Consider the following 21,076-nt stretch of genomic DNA (forward strand, 5'->3'; position numbering starts at 1 on the left):
TGAATGCACAGTAGCAATGCTGTGGTCCCATGCTTAAACCCAGATGAGGGGGGTTCCTGGGGTCTGGGGAAGGGAGGCCAGGGATTGGGTGTCTAGATCCCAAATCCAAGCACTGTGTTCAAGTCTTCCACACCTACCTTCCACAGGTGAAGTCTTGAGGCGCCGGCAGATGGCTTCAGTGTCCCCATAAGTCTCCTTGATCTTGACCACAGCCTCGGTGCCCCGTAGCTCCATGAGGGAGCGGAGCTCCTCCATTGTGCACCCGAACTCGCCCCCATGGCTCGACTCATTTCTTTGGTTTTTGGAGTAAAAATCGCTGTTGGTCATGTCACCCATGTTTGCCCCAGTCCCTGCTCAGGGTGGGCCCGAGAGTCAGCGCTGGACAAGAGGCTGCTGGGCGATGGCTCCGTGTGCCTGTCCTTAGCACAACCTCACTGGATGACTGTGGCTCCCGGTGGCCGACTTTGGGTCCCAGGGGGAGGGGGCGGCCGAGGTGGGCTGGCGACAGCGGTGGTGAGCTCCAAGGGGTGTCCCTGGGCACGGGGCAACGTCCAGGGGCCGGAGGGGCTCAGGGCTGTAGACCCAGGAGTCTCCATTCAGTGGGGCCCATGCTGCTCCCTGGAGCTGGCATCTACATGGTCAGGGGTGGTGGCTCCTGTGGGGGCAAGCACAGAGTGGTGACAAGGGTCAGGCACTGAAGGCTTCATGGGACAGGTGCTTAGGAAGGCCCAGCCTGCACGTGCTTGTACACACACAAACCACCCCAAATAACAACCACTACATATACACATACCCTAACGTGGGTGTTTCATACCATACCCCATAGCACAGCAGCAAACACTGTAAACCCAAATATACTGTGCCCACTTGGGCACTCCACAATACACCACCCCCAAGCCACAGCCTGGTGCAACCTCGTAACATACCCTAACCCCCTAATCGTCCACTCTGCTATTTAACACATTGACTTCATGACATGCACCCTGGTGTATACACACCCTCTGACCTATACAGTTCAGGGTGCTCTGTACACCTAACCTGCCTACTTTTAGGTCCCACCCCCCTGCCATACACATACACCAACACACGAGTCCCACTTCACACATACCCTGGTGGACACCCCCTTGGCACCATAAACACTGTCACATGCAGTCATGCTTCTAGAAATACATCTTAATATTCCCACTCCCTTCCTCAAAAATACCTGTGCTCACAGTCTTGTTTACGCACACACACCACGCTCTCACGATCCGGAGCATAACCCCATCCATCCCCCAAGTACAGAGCCCCCAGGTCCCCCAGCATATATGCTTCCTTCATCCATGCCACCTACATCTGCTGATACACTGTTATCCCCCCTTTGGTTTCCCAGGCATGGGAATGGGAGAAAGCCTCCCACTTTCACCTGTAGCCCCCAACCACATTCATCAAGGCCCTTGGTCTGGCCAGAGGAGTCAGCTCATGCATATTCACCAGGATGTCACTGAGGACCCCGCTTGGCCCCAAGCATGAGCTGGGGTGCATGGAGCCCTCACCTGGGGGGCGGGGGTGCACAGTTCAGCACCACGGACAGCAGCCACGACGTCCTTCGGGGAGCCCGGGAGAAGAGAGCACGGACTTCTCCCTGCTGGCCTGCCTGGCCACCCTTGCAGAAGTGCCGTATCTGCAGGGCTGCCAGGAGAGAATCCAATCCACCCCGACACCCAATACCGGTGTCCAAGGCCCCCGGCAAGCGTTGGGTGACAAAGGGCCTCTGCTGAGCTTGGCTGGGCCTGGCATGGGGACTGGCCCCACCCAGTAGGCATAGACACCTGGCCATCCGAGGTCCAGGACGGTAAGGGGGAGGGGTGGGGAGAGGAAGATGGGATTGAGCCCCTGACCTAGCCCCAATTCTTTCCCCTTGTCCCCTGTCCCATCTCTTTGCTTCACCATCCTTTCCTCTTGCACAAAATTTTAGTGTTGGAGGCATTTTAGACTCAATTTCATTTTCTCAGTAAGGAACTGGAAGCTCAGAGATGGAAAGGAACTTGTCCAGAGTCACACAGAGGGAGGCAGTCCAGAGGTGGGATGGTCTCTGGACTCCCAGCCTGGTGCTTCTTCCCCTTCCCCTAGGGGGCGCTCCCTCCTTATTCTGAAGAGCAGAGGCTGATGGGTGAACAGTGCCTGATGGCAGTGAACAAGACAGGTTCTACAGTCAGAGCAAGACGGGTTCCAATCCAAGTCCTCTCAAATCCTGGCTATGGGACCCTGGGCGAGTCCTTTCATTTTCCCAAGATTCTGTTTCCTCATTTGCAAAATAATAATTATTGACCCCTCTACCTCCCAATTTATTGGGAACTAATTATAAACCACATTCAAATTTGTCGTATTTCCATCTGGGTTGTGGGGCTTCCCAGCTATGGGTCATAGGGTGCTGGAGCCACTGGAGAAACTTTCCATGCCTTACAGGAGGGCAGCTGTATTCAAGGGTGCAGTAGGAAGCCTTATTTTTATCCTGGGAGCAGCAAGTATCTTATAGAATGGAATATAAAATGGTCCTGATGTCTTTAGCAGAGACACAAGACACCAAAGAAAGAGTGTGCTTGGGGCTCCCACCCCAAGTCCTGTAGGAGCACTTATGGTCCTTGGCCATCTGAGCATGCACCACTCCCAGAAACCATGAGTTGGGTTTGACCCCAAAGGTGTATCCTTATGAAGAGCGGCTAAGGAAGGGCCCAAGGATGCCTGTGTGTGGACATGCCATAGAGGTTAGCTGCAGGAGAACTAAGAACTACAGTCTCTGGGTTCAAATTCTAGCTCCTCCACCTCCTAGTAGAATGAGAATCAAATGAATTTAATATCATCTAAAAAAAAAGGAAAGGGGAATAATAATATCTACCTTATAGGTACTATGAGGCTTAAATGAGTTATTTCCTGAAAAATAAAATATTACAACCAAACCAATAAGACTATTCCCATACAACACATGAAGGAACTGAGGCCAAGAGAGGTGAAGCAACTTGCCCAAGGTCACAGAGCTGGTAAGTGCCAGAGTTGGAATTTGAACTCAGGCAGTCTGGATCCAGAGGCACACCCTTAATCAGGACACTATGCTGCCTCCTCTTGTGAATCTCTCTCATGGGGTTCTCACGGGGTTCTTACGATGCATAAATAAAGTGCCGTATGTGAACAAGAAAGTGCTTTGCAAGCCACAAGGGATTTTCTAAACCCGAGGTGCTGTTTTCTATCTATCCCCCTGCTACCTGCAGGGTGCCTTACAGGCGCTGATAATTACATCCCTGGCAGCAAGAGCTACGAGAATCGTTAGGAGTAATTATATTTACAATGACAATAGTAGGCACGAGTTAATGGGCTACTGGTGATTTTAACTATTGTGTTAAGATGAACAATGATCTTCAACCATGTATTTACCCATCTACCTATCCATCCATTCATCCATCCATCCATCCATCCATCCATCCATTCAATAATTGTATTTCAGGCATCTACTCTGTGCCAGGCACTGGACAATCCAGACAGAGTTCCCACCCTCCAGAAACTGACATTGGGGATGAGAGACAATTAAATGAGTGACTTCTATAACATGATTGGTTTCCCATGATGGGGAGTGATAGTTGCTGTAGATATCTAGAGCAGGAAGATCTGATCTGGCCCAGGGTATCAGGAAAGATTTTTCCTCTCAGTATGAGTAAGGAATATTTTTTTTCCCCATGCAGGTAAAGCAGGACTTAAGCCAAAAGATGAACAGAGAAGAAACTCAAATATACAGCTGTCTATTACTAACGGGTTGGGAGAGACATAGTAAAAGGTGCAGGAAGGGACCTGTACATATGGAGGGAGGCAATTCTGGGATAACAAAATTAGTTAAAAATCAGAAATCTGCCTCTGTAGATAAATGATCTTAAACTTCCTTCTTTGAATAAAAACAGAACAAAACAAAACGAACTTCCTTCTTTGAGATTTCCCATTGCAGCTACCTCTTCTGATATGGCTTTTCCCCCACCACTTGTCCCCTACTCCTGCATCTCATGGGTGCATGTATGAGACAACCCTTGCTCTGGGCATCTTGGTTTGTCCTAACTTGTAGAGCTCACCTCGGTACTGGATCTGACTGTGGGATTTGCTTGATTTGAGAATGTGAAGTCCACGGGCACAGAAGCATCTATATGATGCCGCACAAATGATCTTCTGGCAACTGAAGACCTGCTAGCTTGTATAGAATTCTATAGAATTGTATAGAATATAGTTCCAACGGAACTGAAGACCTGCTAGCTTGTATAGAATTCACTGAAAACTCCATACTTGCCCATATCTGTCATAGAGCACTCTCCACTATCTGGGCCTTTCCCACCCAGAGCTTGTTCTGCTCAGCACAGTGCACTTTCCTTGGAAGCCTTCCCTGACCACCCAGGAGTGTGTAAATGCTCCCAACTCCGGACACCTCTCGTATCATACTGCACTTCACACTTTATTGTTCAGGCCTACTTAGCTGTGTCCCTTTCTTGGGAGCCTGAGAGCTCTGTGTGAACAGTAGCCATGTCTGTTTTGTACCTAGTATGGTGCCTGGCATTCAGAAGGCACTCTATAAATGCTTGGTGAATGAATGGATCAGCTCTTGGGTCATCTGTCTTTGGGAGGTATGACTTTAGATAGGTCCTCATACCTTAGTTTCCTCATCTATAAAATGGAGTTGGGATTCCTCTCCATATATGTTGCAGGTTTGCTGGAGGTCTGAAAAGATGTCAGAATCAGTAGTTGCATTTTTTTCTTTGAGATACATCCTCTATCCTTCACTCCCCAGTGTCTCTTTGTTATAATAAGGCACGGGTGTGAGGCTAAAACTAGAGCAGGCAGCTGTCTCCTTAGCCAAAGCCCACCAGACTCTGATTTTCTTACTGCCTCACTCAAATACCACATGAGCTACCACTCTATGGCTGAGGGATTAAATGAGCTGTGTGACTTTGGAGAAGTCACCTAGCCTCCCTTGGCCCCATCTACCAAGTGGAGTTGACCTACCTGTCTTGCAGGTTGCTGTGGGAATGACTGATACACCTGTGTGTGGGCTCTTGGTGTGGCTCCTGGCCTGGAACAGACACTCTACAACACTGGCTTCTGTGCCTCTGCCTGACCCCTCTGCACCCCCTTCTTGGCAAGTGCAGCTTTATCATTGTTGTGATGAGATTCATTTGCAGCCAGCACTTAACATGGTACAGTCACCTCTGCCCTAAGCAATGGGCACACAGGCTGCTATGGACTCAATGTGCCCCTCAAGTTCATGTGTTGAAATCCGAATCCCCGATGTGACGGTATTAGGAGGTGGGGCCTTTGGGAAGTGCTTAGGTCATGAGGGTGGAGCCCTCATGAATGGAATTAGTGCTCTTATGAAGAGACATGAGAGAAATAATCTTTTTCGGCCATGTGAGCACACAGTGTGAAGACGGCCATCTGTAAGCCAGGAAGAGGGCTCTCATTAGGAACTGAATCTGCCAGCACCTTAATCTTGGACTTCCCCACCTCCAAACATGTGAGAAACATATTTATGTTGTTTAAGCTACTCAGTCTATGGTATTTTGTTATAGCAGTCTGAGCTGACTGAGACATTGGCCTGAGCAAGCCATATAGCCAGGGTCCAGAGAGCTTGAGCAACCCATCAGGGGTCACAGAGCCAACTGGGGTCAGAGGCCCATTGAAAAGTCCCTCTCGGTTTTCTAAGCTCTAGCTGTGTGACCTTGACCAAGCCCCTTTTCTTCCTGGGCTCAGTTTCCCCAAGTGGACAGTGAAGGAATTGGACATGTTCTCTGGGGTTCCTTCAGGCTCTGATGCAGCAGGCCCTTCAGAATCCAGGGGAATGTTCCGATAATATTAGATTTATGCATTTCAGTTTCATCTTATTAGCATTTAAATGACTGTATTGTTACATTTCAATGACTCAAGAATAGGTTAGGGGCTCCTTAATAAAAGTCTCTGCCAGGAGGGATGCTGGCAGAGGAAGGAACAATGTTTTTTTTTTTTTTTTTGGGAGTTAATTTAACAAAGAAGTAATCTATCTTTTGAAGGAAGGATTAAAAAAAAAACCCACCAAAACCCCAAACCAACAGCTTTTTAAATCCTAACTGAAGGATGATAGCTGGGACAATTACAAATGAAATATGTACTAAAAATAACTTTCAGATGCAGAACCCTTCTGTTTTAAGACATGCTGAATTTAAATGCCACCTTAATAAGTATTTTTAAAGTTCCTTTTTCCTTTGAGTTGTCAGTAGTTCCAATGGCAGATGTGGGGAACCCAGGTCCCATTTGGAGATCTTGGGCAATGAGGCCTGGTGCTGCCCATTTGACAGCTTTGTGGCTTGGGCAAGGCTCTTAACTCCTCCCTGTGCCTCAGTTTCCTCCTCCTTACACAGAGCCAACTGGACAGCCTACTTCATAGCGTTGTGTGAGGACTTATCAAGATAGAGCTTGGCCCAATTCCAGGCACAGAGGAAGAACTTGGTAAATGGTGACTGTTCTTACAATATCAGTTGAACTTACTTCCTGCCTCTGTCCTCTGCTCACCCACGTTGTCCCCCATGCTACTGTCCTTAGCTCAGAACTCAGACCAACTGTACCACAATACCACTGGCACTGCTCTGAAGGATGGGGAGGGTCCTAGTTTGTATAGCACGACATGCAAGCTTTGCCTCCCCTCTGCTCTGGTCCCAACTAACTAGTTCCTTTGGGGCAGGACATTTTCTTTCCTCTCCTGGATGCAAATTCTGGCCTTTCAGGAGTGCCTCCCATGCCCTGGTGATGGGAACCCTCCTCCTTGGTGTTGACCCAGGGAAATGGGTTAACTCAGCCAGGCAGCTGGAGACAAAGGGACAACTGCTTCTCCTTCAACCTCACCTGGAGAGTCATAGTCCCTCTGGGAGAGGGAAATGTCCTTTATGTGTGTGCGTGTGTATGTGAAGGAGAGAGCCTGATGGGTCTGGAGTGACTACGTGAGTGTGGGTGTGCATGTCACTGTGAGTTCGCAGGGTCAGCGTCAGTGTGTTATGGTGGACGTTCAGCACAGCCAGTACATAGTCTGGGGACACACCTGAGTCAAAAGGAGTATGAAAATGCCAGTATCAGGCTGAGCCTGGAAGTGACTGTGTGTGTGTGTGTGTGTGTGTGTGTGTGTGTGTGTGTGTGTAGGTATGTGTGTGTGTTAGAGGGTCCCTGTGGTGTGTCAGCAGACATGTGTTTAGTGTCAGTGACCCTGAAGGACACGGCTTGCTGTGTGCAGGTCTACTCAGCATGAGTGCGTGTCTGTGAATGTGAGACAGAAATGTCTGTACCCACTCCCATCTGAGTGTGCAAGCCCCATGGTGTGTGTGTGTGTGTGTGTGTGTGTGTGTGTGCGTGCGCGCATGTGCATCAAAGTTGACAATGACAATTTCAGCTTGGAATTCTCACAGTTGGGGAGACAGAATGAAGAAAGAGGAAGGGAATTGAAAATGAATACCTCAGAAGCAAATTTAGTGCTATTTTTAGAAAACTCCTATCCTGTTAACCAGAAAAGGAAAATCTAAAATAAAAAAAAAAAATCCCACAGAAACAGCCACGCATCAGCCTTGAAGGCACAGATGGCAGAATCAGGGCCAGGGGGTGGGCTGTTAGGGACCTGGGTTTTCTTGCATAGCTTTTTGCCCTCCTGTCTGGTCTGAGGGAGGGTCAGTCCAGCCCTTAGCTGCTCACCAGGGTCAACTCCCTCTACTGTCCCCTGTTCTCCAGAGGAGCTGCCAATGTTAGGTGGTAGGAAAAACTCAGTTTCTGGTCCTATAGGTGCCTCATGTACTCACTCATCCACCCACCCATCCATCCATCCTTCCATCCGTCCATCCATTCTTCAGCTGTCTGTCCATGTGTCCATCTCTCCAACTTTCCATCTACCCACCAAAAAAATGTGAGGAGGCGCATCTCAGACCCTGCCCTGGGCACTGGGATTCTGAGGAGAGCAAGGGAGGTGCTCAGACCCTCCTTCCTGCCATTTAAAATCTGCTCACTTTGCCACATAGAGCCCCAGTAACCCCATGGTCAAGATCTGTAGGCTGAGTCAAGTGATTCCTGTACACATTTGCTTCAGGTTTTGGGATGATATAACCCAAATGGCACTTGCCTGGGAACCATATCTTCTGGGTCCAGATCTTGGCTCAAGCATTACTATTAACAGTGATTGCTAGCAAATACTTCCATGGGCTATGTGGTGTTAATGCCCCTACCTTACAGGTGAGAAATCTGGGGCTCAGAGATGTTACAAATGACCAAGTCTATATGGATAGAATCTGGCATAGTTTAAATTTGCCTGGTCAGGTCTAAAGCCTCTGTGTCCCATTATCTTTCACCCTTTCACAGTATGGCCTTGGACTAGTGTTTTCTCCCCTGTACCTCAGCTTCCTTTTCTGTAAAGTAAGTGGGTCAGTTGGACAGATGCTCAGTCTCAAAGGGCCATTTTAGTGCCATCCTTGAGGATTCTTCCATCACCCGAGACTTGCTTCTCAGGGCACACACACTTGACTGGGTCTCCCGGCTGTCCTACTGTCCCCAGTATGTCCTACTTGACCTGGCCACTCAGTTGTAAGCCAAGTCCTGCTTGGGTGGAGGCAAAAGGAAAAAGAAAAGTCCTACAACCTGGGAATCACAATTGGATCCGAATTCATCTGCTACCTCTGACATCTCCTACCCCACCTTGGGCATCTGCACAGCAGTGCCTGCCTTTCAGGATTTGTACACTTTATGTGCTCCTTGTTTAGAATTCTTCCCTTTAAGGAAAGTCTGAGAGTTTCCTGATGAAGCTAAAACAGTAACGTCAACAGTAGATGGAGGCAAGAAAGCCTGGCTGAGGCAGTAAAGCACTGGGTGGGACTTCACTTTGGGCTGCAAGAGGGGACATCAGTGAGAAGGTTGAGGATGGTGGCTCTGCCCGGGGTAGACCAGCTGCTTTGAACAGTGTTCTCTGGTTTCAGCCAAATGCTTTGGCCACCTCCCCAGCCTCATCTCTTACCCTGCTCAACGCTCCCTACAGACATATTGAATGCCTTAAGGCCCTTTTTGCAGCCCTGGATGCCTCCAGCCTCCAGATCCTAACTGGCAATAGTGACACCGTCCTCTCCTGTCTTCATCTCCCTCCTTCTCTCCCACCCCCTGCTCTGTTCTGATGGATTACAAGCAGAGGCTGAAGAAAGGACAAAAAATGATGACAACAGCAACACTTAGATCATACATACTATGTGCCAAGCACTGTTCTATGCACTTTGTTTCTTATCTCATTTAGTCCTTCACAACAATCATGACACAGGGGCTGCTGACACTTCCACTTTACAGAGGAGAAAACAGAAAAAGAGACTGTAGTTATTGGTGTAAGGTGCTTGATGAGGGGGTGGCAGAGCCAGCTGTCAAACGTACACACATAGACACTCTTAAGGTCCCCCACCTCCCAGGCTCACTCACATTCCTCTCATCACCAGACCAGGCTCCTGCCTTTTTCTCTGGTTTCCTATAGGGAAGCATAAGGTTTTGCTTGTTTAGTGCTCTGGCTGCACACAACAGATCACTGGCTGGTTGGTGAGTCTTCAGGCTTCACCTCTGACTATGGAGCACTGGGGCCCAGAGAACTGTCTCTGTTGACGAAGTGCTGACAGATGGATAGAGGTGGGTGCTGGGGAGAGACTGGGTGGCTGAGGTCAGGAAACCTGATAACCGCAGGCCCTCTCTCTCCTGCAGGCTAACCAGCAGAGGCTGGAAGTGAGTGTTGTCCATGCAGTCATGATGCTGACTGACAGCCCCCCAGGGGAGGACAAAGAAGCAGGCACTGAAGAACTAGCTCCACTGGGAGCTGTCCCTGAGGCAATGGTGCTGATTGAAGATTTGGGTGGACTTTAAGGACCAGGAGCCAAGGAGCTATCCATGTGCTATGGTGCTGACACAGAGCAAAGGGTTAAATGTGCCTCTAGGAGCTATCCAGGGCTATAGTGCTGACCAACAGGGTGTGGGGTTGGGGAGCCTGCGGTTTTTGGGTGTGGGTGGAGAGGGGAGGGCACAGGGTTTTTTCCATGAGCTCTGTGAGCAGGTATGGGGAGGCGACCCCAGTGATTTGGTGCTAATGCACAAAGCCAGATTCTCAGGCAATGGGGTATCCCAGTGAGCAGGCCTGAGCCAATAAAATGACACTACGCAAAGGGCCACTTGGGGGGCATTTAAGTGCATATGCAAAAGACCCACCTTGGCTCATCAGTGCTATCTGTCACTGATGCCAGAAATATCATCATTAGTTATCCATGCTTTTGCATTGTGCATGGTTTTCTACCTCTGGTTCCTACTGGAACATATTTCAGTGGTAGCATCTCAGTCTGGCTGAGTTTGTTAAATTTTTTCTTCTGCAGAGTGTGTTATTCATTCACAGATGTGCCAGAGGATAAGTCTAAGTTTGGAGATTACTTTTGAATAGTTGAGTGGGTCCTTTGGGGTCCAGAGTATAAAGAAGCTAAGGCTAGGAGGAAAGTCATTCTATGTGGCGTGAGAATACAACGGCCAGGAAACAACTAATGGAGAAGGGTGAAGAGAAAAGAAAGTAGGACTTCTGGATTCAAAGGAGGAGGGGGGTCAGACTGAGAGGGGAGTCAGACTGATGCAAGCACTTGCAGGGACTGGTGTGTGTATGGGTGAGTGTGTGGGGGGGGTGTTTTTTTAGATTCTTTGTCTCACTACTGTGGCCAGACTTCTAGGCTGAAGCAGAGCTGCCCCAGTTTTGTGACTGTGCACTCACTGCCTTCTTTGCCTCAGTCCAGGTTATCCCCCTTGGAGTCTCCCTGGTAGAAAGCTGAAGAGTTGTGTCAGGCCACTGACTGGGCCTCAGAACTGCAGGAAGTGAACCAAAAAGCCAGGAATCCAGAGGAGCAGCTGAGAGAAGGAGTTGCCTCTCCCACAGTCAAGGTTTCCCTTCCTTCCTCTCCTCATAAAAGCTTCTCTAGGTGGAACTTGGGGACTTCAGAACATGTCTGCTCAAGGTGCAGTTCCCTCAGGGCCACCTGTGTTGGCGTCACTTGGGGGCTACTTGAAATATAGATACCTATCCCTAAGTCTGTAAAGATGAGTCAGTCCGGTGGTGGGGGCTGGGACTTTTAAACAAGCAAAAGAACCATTGCCCTGGTGCTTTAGGGGTTCCCATTCCAGCCCCTCTTTCAGCTCTCTTCCTCTTGTAGCCAACATCCCCCCAGTTTTGGGTTCTAGAATCCTTCCCTGTTCTTGTGACCCAGCCTCTGGCTCAAAATCACCTCTAGTCCCTGTCTCTGCCCTTCCAAATGCTACTCCCTGTTGACCAGGTCCCAAGTGGCTTCTGAGGATGACTCCCACTGGCCGACTCCAAGGCCCTTTTCAGTATTCACACCCTTGCTATGCTGATGACTCCCAACCATTTTCCCCACTCTCCTATGGCTTCTCTGACCAATTCTGTCCAGGGATCTGCATGGCATCTCTGTTTTGGGCCAGTTGTAGCCTTTTCCTGTTTCTGCTCTTAACCCTCTTAAAGACCCACTCTCTCTGGGCAATACCACCCACCTAGTATCAACTTTCATCCTAACATAAGTAGTTCCCAAACCTACATTTACACCCTGCCCTTTCTCTCAATCTCTAGAACCAACCTTCTATGACTGACAAATGTCTCTTTTAAAGGTCATTCAGGTCTTCATATTCCCCCAATGTCCTCATCCTTCTGTGACTTGAGTCACTTATGACAACTAAAGCATCCCCCACGTCCCAGAGTTGACTATCAGGGTCACCCTAGACTTGTAACAAACCAGGTGCACAGATCCAGAGAGCAGTGGGGTAAGGGCTCAGGCTCCTTCCTCTTCCTTACCATCAGGACTCCTGACACTAGTTCAGTGTCCTCACCCACACCCTCCCAAATGACCTCTCACTCCTCCTCCTTCACTTTCCCCCAAATAATGCTGGTGGTGACTCTCATTTACTGAATGGCTTTCATATGTCAGGAGTTGTGTTAGGCTCTGAATGTATATAACCCACAATAATCCCAGAGGTAGACATTATTAGGCCTATTCTATAGATGAGAAACCAAAGGTCAGAGAGGTGAAATAACAACATGCCTAAGATCACACAGCTAAGGAGTGGCAGAACTAGGAGTAGAACTCTGGGACCTTTCTGACTCTAAAACCAACACAAGATGTTGCCTCTTGTATGTGAGCATATTACTCTCTAGATTAAAAACCATTTCTGGCACCTGGTACCTATTTAAGAAAAACATATTCATGACCATGGCATCCAGGATTCTGCCTGATTGGCTTGAGCTAAGTGGACTCCTTACATTTCCTGAACAATGAATGCATGCTCCTGCCTCCCACCCTTTGCATACACTGTCCCCTCTATCCAGGATTGTCTGCCCTCACTCTTCCATTAATCCAAACCTTCCTCTCCAGGGCACAGCCTCTATGCCAATTTCTTTGTGAAGTTTTCTTCTGCTTCAAATTTCAGCCCACCCTTCCATTGCCAGCCTATCATGTGCAGATCATTCCTTGATTTGTACCCTCTATTCCTAGTCTTGGGGTGGGTTTTGCCAGCTTGCCTCCCTCGCTAGACCACAAACTCTCTGAGAACAGGGTCACACCAGCCCCCAGCACAGGACCACCCTCCACCAATGCTGGTTCCACTGCTGAGAAATCAATCTGACTAAGGAAAGCCAATGGGGACAATGAATCTTAGAGTGTGGCCTGCATTTGAAAAGTGGAAGCTGGTCAGCCAGATGGTAGACAGAGCTGATGCTGAATGCATCCAGGCAGGATGCCACAGCCTTACAGGCATCAGATTGGCATATTCACAGCTAAACCCTATGAGGCAGAAGTTACTGGCGTCCCATTGTACAGATGAGCAAAAGAGGCTTTGCCAGGTTGAGGAGGCTGCTGAGGGTCACAGAACTGCTGGATTTGAATTCAGGCAGTCTGCCGTCAGAGCCCTTGCTCGTAATCAACAGCCTAATTTCCTTCCTGTGATGACTCAGAAGCTCTGGGTAGTGGTGGCTCAGGCAGTGAGACACACTGAAGTGTTTGGGTTCCAGTGAGGAGAGGTTCTAGTACTTCTGGATCACACTGGTCAAGCCCGTGGTTTCTGCCACACCAGTATTAGGTCTCACAGAGGATCCTTGTAGTCTATTGTTCTTTTTTCCTCCTGCCTCTTCTCCATTCTCTATACAAAGCTGGAGGTCAGGGATAAGGGCAGGGCACTCAGAATCTGCCAGGAGGTAGTCCTAGGCTTAGGCTCAGGGACCATGCAGGTGTGTGGGGGCACAGGACACCCCTCTATGCTGAATTTGTCCTCTGTGTTGGCTGCTCTGACTCCATAACTACCCCACTGGCAGTCCCAGATCCCAGATTCCAGAATCCCACACCCTGAGGGCCTGTAGAATCTCTTTGGCTCCTGCATCCAGCAGGCCAGCACGCTGATTAGTGACCGTCCCAGCCAGCCAGCTCTGCGGCTCTACCCCTGATTTGGCGTGGCTGTCCTGGACACTGCAGAGATGAACAGAATCCGCCCGGCACCTTGAACAGATGGTGCCACTTCTAAAAATAACGCTGCACCACGCTCCCCGAGCAGCCTAGTCCCAGCGACAGAAGGGGGTGCGGGTGAGGGTGGGGGCTGCTGGCTGCACTCACCAACCATCTGCACGGGGACAGATGCAAATGCAGCCTCCCGGGGGAAACAGGCCCAGGGGACCCCAGCCTCACCGAAGCTGCACAGAACCATGGGCCTACTGATGATGCTCTGAGCCCTGAAATGAGAGTAAGCAAGGCCATGGCAGGTGTGTACAGCTTGGCTTTCCTCTACCCCCATCATTGCAGCTGCCCTAGCAGCCCTACCTGCACATGTTGCATGGCTGGGATCCCTATCTAGAGCCTGGAGCCTGGAGCCTGGAGCCCTATCCCTATCTGGGATCCCTCTCTTTCTCGCCTGTTGCCTTCTACCCCATATCCGAATCCCTAGATCTACAACCCCTAGTGCCATGTCCTCTTGGCAATTTCCTCTGTCCCCCAGATCTCCTTCCTTCTATGGATTCTTAAGCCACTTTTCATTTGACTCAACTTTGTAGGGTCAGAACCTCTTTGGGGCTTAGAGTCAGAGAGATCTGGGTTAGAACCCTCACTATGCCCTCACTGAGTGACCGTGGATTAACCAAGGCAGCTGTCTGGCCTCAGTTGCTGCATCTCTAAAATGGACATGATAATCCACCCCTCTGCCCCCCGCCAATCTTACAGGATTGTTGGGAAGATATGTGAGTTCATGCAGGGCACAGGGCACCGGGCTCAGTCCAGAGCCAGGCCAGCAAGGGGCACACAATCAACTGGAATGATAATGATTTCCACATGGGGAAATAGAGGCCCGGAGGTGAAAGGTACCACCCAAGGCCACAGAACAGGTGCCGGCATATCTGGGCTCAGGCCTAAGGTCTCACCCTCCTCAGCCATCCCCTTGATTCCCAGGATGCTCCAAGGATGTGTCTCACCTTCATCCTTGGGCATGATTTTCCCTGAGTACCAGTCTCTTCTTCAATCCTGAGAGCTGGCCTGGGTGGTCTAAAAGATGCCCCAAAGTTTCTCCATTTTTTGCTAAGAACCAGCCCTGAGCCTCCTCTCACTTGACCCCTGGCCCATCCCCTCTAGCTTCTCAAGGAGGTTCAAGTGTTGTCTGAAAGTTAAAGAGCTCAAAGGACAAGAGCTTCCATGGGCCCCAGGAGATCCCAATCCTTGGGCCCAAAGTTATCAACATCCAACAGATGCCCCACAACAGCCTGCAAAGGCTCTCCTCCCTCTGTGTTTCTAGGCTTGAAGCCCTCTCTCTTTCCCAGGTCTGATGATGGGGCAATTTGTAGGGGCTGCAGGTGGGAGTGCTCTGCCTGCTTCCCTCTCCTCTAGTGAGGCATGGCTTAGGCCTTCTATCACCTTATTCTGTCTTTCAAAAGTCCTTCCCCAGCCACTTCTGCTCTTTCTTTATCTCCTGGGGTTCTCAATGGCTCTGGGTATCTCCTTGAAGAACAGGGGGACCCACAGGGGACTGATCCAGGCCTGGATTCTAGGCCTCATGTTGTACAGTCTCTGAGGCCTCTGTGTGGGGTATAATCCAGGGGAGGTGGGTTTTAGGTTTCAGATGCAATCAGAACCTATGTTCAAGTCTGGCACAACTCCAAGTCAAGGGGTCTTTCTCCAGCTCTCCTTACTCACTCCTTACTCCTCTAGATATTTCAGTCCCTGACACCCCTGCTTTGCAATGCCCAAATCAGGGCTTCTGCTACCCTGGACTCCTTGTTACAAGGGACTGACAAGGTCAGAGCTGCCATCTTTCCCTTTTCAGGATCTGCCCTCACATGAAATTGGTGCCAGGATTGGGGGCCTCCAGTGTGTGCATCTCTAGTGGCTGATACCCCATGACATCAGGCTTATATGGTCCTGGTCACTGACTACCCTGTCTTGTACTACAGAGGTCCCCTGGAAGATCACCCCAGAGCAGAGAGCACCAAAGGGGCACCATTATTGGCAAAGCCTGACAGAAAAGCAAGAGCCTCTGATTCCCTGAGCTTATGCTACTCCAGAGACCAGCAGGACCTCAGGGGTCAAAGTCCCTAATGCTCAAGTCCCTTCATAGCACCTATATCAAGTCCCACCTGTGCCTGCATGCCTCTCCTGACAGGGGGTTCACTCCCTCATTCCATGATAATCTGTGCCAATGCTAGTGGTTCAAAGTTCTTTAGGTTGACCTAAATGCTTCTTCTTGCCAACTATTTTTAGTTTTATAGTTAATGGGCATTTTCTGACTCACGCAAAATAACCCTGCTCCCTCTTCTTCACTGGAAGTTCATGACAATGAGTGCGTAGATGTGTGTGTGCATGTGTGTGTGCATGCATGTGTGTGTGTGTGTGTGTGTGAGCATGCACACATCCAGAATGTGTACATGGCTGTGCAATCAGGCATGCGTGTACAAATGTGTGTCTGTATGTGTCAGAGCAGGGTGGAGCACATGTGTGGTTGCACAGAGAATGTGTATGAGCCTGCTTGAGCATATCTGAGCAGGGGATGTGTTGAGGTGTGCAAAAAAATGTACATATTTAAGAAATAAGACTCTAGACTGTGTGTGTATAGGGGTTTTGTGCGAAGCGATGGGACATAGCAAAGAGTTTTATTACTTTCTTGAGACTATCTTAGGTCTCCTAGTTTGAGAGGTGGGTGGGTACTGAGAGAGGGTACCCCCTAAGGCTCCAGAACAGAATAGAAAGCCAACCTGTACCAGATGCCTTGTCACTGTCTCTTGGGTTGTCTACAAGGTGGCCCTGAAAATCATGGTCCCCAAACCATGCCACAGATGACTTTAGCTCTTAGGGAATGCGGCCGTTAGGGTTCACCCTGAACAAAACGACAGTGGTGACAAAATAGCATTTTATAAGAGTGTTCATAAAGTGCTTTTCAGTTTGAAGTTCAAAAGAACGCTTTGAGTATTTCCATTTCACAAGCAGGAAACTAAGGTTTCAAAAATTCATTTCAAAAATGGCCGGTCCTACAGAGAACGACATTTCCAGAGGGCAGTCTGTGGGCTCAGGACCCTACAAGAACGTGTAATTCCAGGGCTGGTCATCCCCAGCATGGGTGGATAAGTCTTGGGCAAGCCCGGCTAGGAGATCTGCCATTAGTTGCCCTTGCCCAACTGTCTTCCCTCTTTGGGTCTCAGTCTCTCCATCTGTAAAATGGGGAGGTCAGACTAGATGGCTTCTCAGAGATCTTCACACGCTGACTCACGCTAAGTCTTGGACACTAGATCAGGCCCAGAGAAGAAGGCCTCTGTAGCTCTTAACACCCAACCCTGATGGGCATGGATTTGCCCATGGATCAGCCAGAGTCACCCTCTGGGCACTGAGACATCTATGAGGGGAAAATTTCTTGTTTAAATAATAAAAAAGCAACTCAGAGATGCTTTGTGGACCACTGGCCATGCCTCAGCACAAGCTTTTCCCTCCCTTCTTGCTTCTCTGCCTGGTGGACTCCTATTCACCTTGCAGGGCCTAGCCCAGGGGGCTTCTCCTCTGTGAACCCTATGCTGACCCCACCCTCTAAGTCAGAGTCAACTGATCCCTCCATGGGGCTTGACCATTCATGCCCTAGAGGGCAGGGGACGGTGTCCTCCATCTCCAGGTCCCCAGTGCACCTGACAGACACAACTGGTGCCTAAGAGAAGCTTATTGAGTGGCTCTAGGAACCTATAGTTTGACCCCAGGAACTAAGAGAGAAAAAGATTGCCTGGGTCATGGACTCATCTACTTCAACAAATGCTTGTGCTTGAATACAAAGGTAGAAAGCAGGCATTGAGTACCTACTGTGTACTCAGCATTGGCCTCCAGGAAGGAAGGAAGCTGTGACTGAATTAGGAAACAAGGTAACACTTCCAGCAGGGATGTGGCCACAGTAGCAGCCACATCTGAGTAGTAGTAACAGTAATAAGAATAGTCCTATGAGCAGCTAAGTTTTATTACTACCAAGGTCACTCCTTATATTCAGATTTTCCCATGTATGATCTTGCTCATACCCATAACAGCCTCTGAGGTGGATGCTCTTATTTTCTCCATTTCACAGATGTGGAAACTGAGGTTCAGAAGGTGGGCTGACTGGCCAAGGTCACATGAACGTCTGAGTGGCAAGGCTGTGTTCTTGATGTTGGCATGCAACAGATTTCCAGACCCACAGCCAGCACAAATAGAGCTGTCCTGTGATGGGGACACCAGAGGAGTGAAATGTAGTGTGCTGGGGGTTCTGACAAAGCCACCATGGCCCTCCTATCCAAGGTGGAGGAATAGTGCCTGGCATCCAAGTGGGCTGGGGGCTGGGAGGAGGCTCCCAGGATTTTGCCATCTTTAGCATCCACTAAGAAAACCCCAGTGGGATTCTTCTCCCCTACATTGCTGACAGGTGCGAGGCGGGGGCTTTGGCTGACCTGGCAGGCTGGGTGTGAGGGGTGGGAAGCAGATGGCAGACCTTTCCTGTGTTTGGAAGAAGTCAAGAGTGAAATCCTGGACCCGGCAGCCTGGCCACATCACCTGCTGTTAGAAATGGCCCCCAGGCCAGAGGGCTGGCGGCCACCCAACATGGTTTTGCTGTGGAGTGGGAGGCCTGGGGAGGCAGGGCCATCAGCCCAGTCCTTTTCTATGGATAGCATGGCTATTCTATTGCAACTAAGGACTGTTACTAGAAGGTGCTCTTCACTGTATGGCCCCTTTTATCTCGCCTCTGACCCTGGGGCAGAGGGGGCAGGGTGTCCATTTTAAAGACAAAGAGACTCAGGCTGTGGTGAGGCAGGTGAGGCACCTAGGGTGCACCACGCAAGGAGGTGCTGATTCTCAGGTTCCTGTAAATGGCGAGTCCCCACGCTGCCACCGGTTGTCTGCCCTGCTATTTCAGTCCACCGGGATTACCCCTGCACCTGCCTTCCCCAGCCCCACCCCAAACACAGGGCTGAGGCTGAAAAGCTACAAAAAAATTCCAAAACTATTTTGGTAATTTTGAAGGAAACAGCCATAGTAGATTCTAAGGAATACCTGGAATTGTAAAACATGTTTAAAGTCAACGTCTCAGCTCTCAGTTCCCCAAGCAGCAACGGATTCCAAGGGAAACGGTTCGTTTCTCACCTCTGCTCATTTGGCAAACTTTTGCTGAAGGTCTGCTATGTGCCAGGTCCTGTGAGATGCAACTTGGATAGAGGGGAGCCAGGCCCAGCCCTGTTCTGAAAAAGCTCGGCCCTATTCTCTCCCTGTGTGGTACAGTGCCTATGCTTTATAACAATTTAATAAAAACAATCACGATAAGGCCTTTTCTGTGCCAAGCTCTAGGCTAAGCATCAGCACATTTGTATATGTCATCTCATTGGATCCACACCACAACTCTGTACAGATATCCTTGTTATACCCATTTTGCAGAATAGAAAATAGAGGCAAAGAGAAGTTAAACTGCCTGAGGTCACTCAAGCAGGACACAGTGGAGCTGGGATGAATGCTCAATAAAATACTTGTTGGGTGAATGAATGAAAACACAGGAGAGGTCATACAGGACATCGTCCAAGTAAACATAAGGGTGATATTATTTGCTAAGTGTGGCCATGTAAAGAGCCCTGGGACCTCCAGGAGGTGGCATCAGGCCTCCCAACGACTGTACTAAGAGAGGGTAGGGGAATTCTCCAGGCTTTTGGGCAAACTTGGGCTGCAGGCTTCCAGGAAGAGGGTGACAGTGACAGCTGCCATATCAGTTAGCAGCGCGAGGAGGCTCCGATTTCTCTCTGTGCCTGACCACGTGCCCCACCTATAAAAATATCCCAGGCCAATGGGCCCCTTTACTCTGAAAGAGTGGGCTCTGAGACAGGCTGGGCCTGGGCAGGTCTGTGAAGAAGAGGAGGTCCCTTCTGGACTGGCCCAGGCAAGGGCCCCTGCCCTGGGTCCTCCCACTCCCTGGCTGCCCAGTGATGGGCCCCCGGCCTTCGGGGAGGGGGCTGCAGCCGGACACCCTGACACCCAAGCCTCCTGAGCTGGCACCTTGGTTGCCAGGCAACCATGCAGCTCAAGTTTCGGGAGTGGAGGATAGGGCTCGGGTGAGGGCGTCAGTAAATAATAATAGATACAGCCCAGCCCGGTAGGGCTACTCAAGATACACCAATCTCAGACGTGGACAAGGCCTGAGTGGTCCCGCTGTCATTTTGCAGATGGGGAGACAGACCTGGGAGGGAAGGGGAGTTGCCTGATGTGACCAGTGTTGGTGAAGAAGCAAGGGTCATCTTGGCCAGGAAGGTTGGAATAGAAATAACAGTTCAGAAAGTGATGTCAGGTAGAGCCACCACGTGAAGGGTGCTGGCTTTGTGCCCAGCACTGTGCCAACAGCCCCTCCCACAATGGCCCCACTCATCCTCAAAACAACACAGCGAGGTGTAGATGTTATTTTCACACCCATTTTATAGGTGGGGAAACTGAGGCTCAGAGAAATCGTGCAACCTACTTCAGATCGTCCAGCTGGTGAATGGCAGAGGTTGGATAGGAACCCAGGTCAGTGTAACTCTGAAGTCTGTAAGATTCACCCTGACTCCGTACTGTCCCTAGGGACAAAAAGGGTATGGACTGAAGGACCTGCCTCGCAGTTGGTAGGCTTTGATCTCTTCAGCATCCCCCAAGAGGGGAGGAGTATTACCCCTCCTGGCTCAACCCTGAGGTGAGGATGCTGAACTCAGGGGTTAAGTGGTGGTCCCCAGGTGACCTAAACAGTAAGTGGGGATGCAGGATTTGAATCCACATCTCTCTGGCTTTAAGTCCTGGGCTGACCTGCTGTGCCCAGTTAACTGGCAGTGCCCCTCAGCCAGGCCTCCCAGAATCAGACTTCTCTGCCCCATGTCCCCCAGCAAGGTGAGATTTCTGGGTGACAGGACCCCACCCCCAGCCCCCAAGAGAGCCACCAAGCCCCAGCACAGAGCAGTGACCTTTGATTCCAGGCCACTGGACCTCTTCCTGGATTGCCCACACCCCCACCTCCCGCAACCTGAGCCTGCTGGGGACATGCAGGTTACCATGGCGACAGCACATCGGATACTGACCTGGGGACCCGCTGGCAGCACAGGGGAGGGGCAGGCTTTGCCTCAGAGGAATGGCTGGAGGGGTGGAGGACAGGGGGCCGGGGGTGCCCTGCGGCAGCGGCCGAGGTTTCTCTGTGGGCCAGGCTGGGCACAAGCTGCTATTTATAATTCTGCTGAATGGGCCCAATGACCCGACCTGCTGTCTGACCGCCCGGGAAGCCCAGCAGCTGCACAGAGGGCAGGAAACTGCTCAGGGACTTCCTCCTGGCCCCCAGCTCTGACACAGGGGTGAGGAAAGGTCTGTGGAGGAGGGGGGGAAGGACAGGAACCTACCCATGCCCTTGTCCCCCACTACCTGCGTTAGTTTCAGCATCTACCCCTCTGGCCAATCCTGCCATCATCCCTGTGTTCTGGGACAGGCCGGGCCTGTATGTGTTAGGGGGAGGGGGTGCTGGAGCCTGG

The 21,076-nt window shown here is 50.3% G+C and overlaps 1 protein-coding gene across 4 annotated transcripts in view; it reads right to left on the minus strand.

Moving 5' to 3' along the window:
* Positions 1–21,076, minus strand: part of ATP2B2 (ATPase plasma membrane Ca2+ transporting 2) — a 321,401-nt gene that overhangs the window by 142,312 nt on the left and 158,013 nt on the right. For all 4 annotated transcript variants that reach the window (XM_047831438.1, XM_047831429.1, XM_047831453.1 and 1 more), the window contains one exon: positions 138–655. In XM_047831438.1, coding sequence (XP_047687394.1) covers positions 138–336 — 199 coding nt within the window. In that variant the 5' untranslated portion in view covers positions 337–655. The remainder of the gene's footprint in view (positions 1–137; positions 656–21,076) is intronic.

This window comes from Prionailurus viverrinus, chromosome A2 (genome assembly GCF_022837055.1).
Source record: "Prionailurus viverrinus isolate Anna chromosome A2, UM_Priviv_1.0, whole genome shotgun sequence".
NCBI lineage: Eukaryota > Metazoa > Chordata > Mammalia > Carnivora > Felidae > Prionailurus > Prionailurus viverrinus.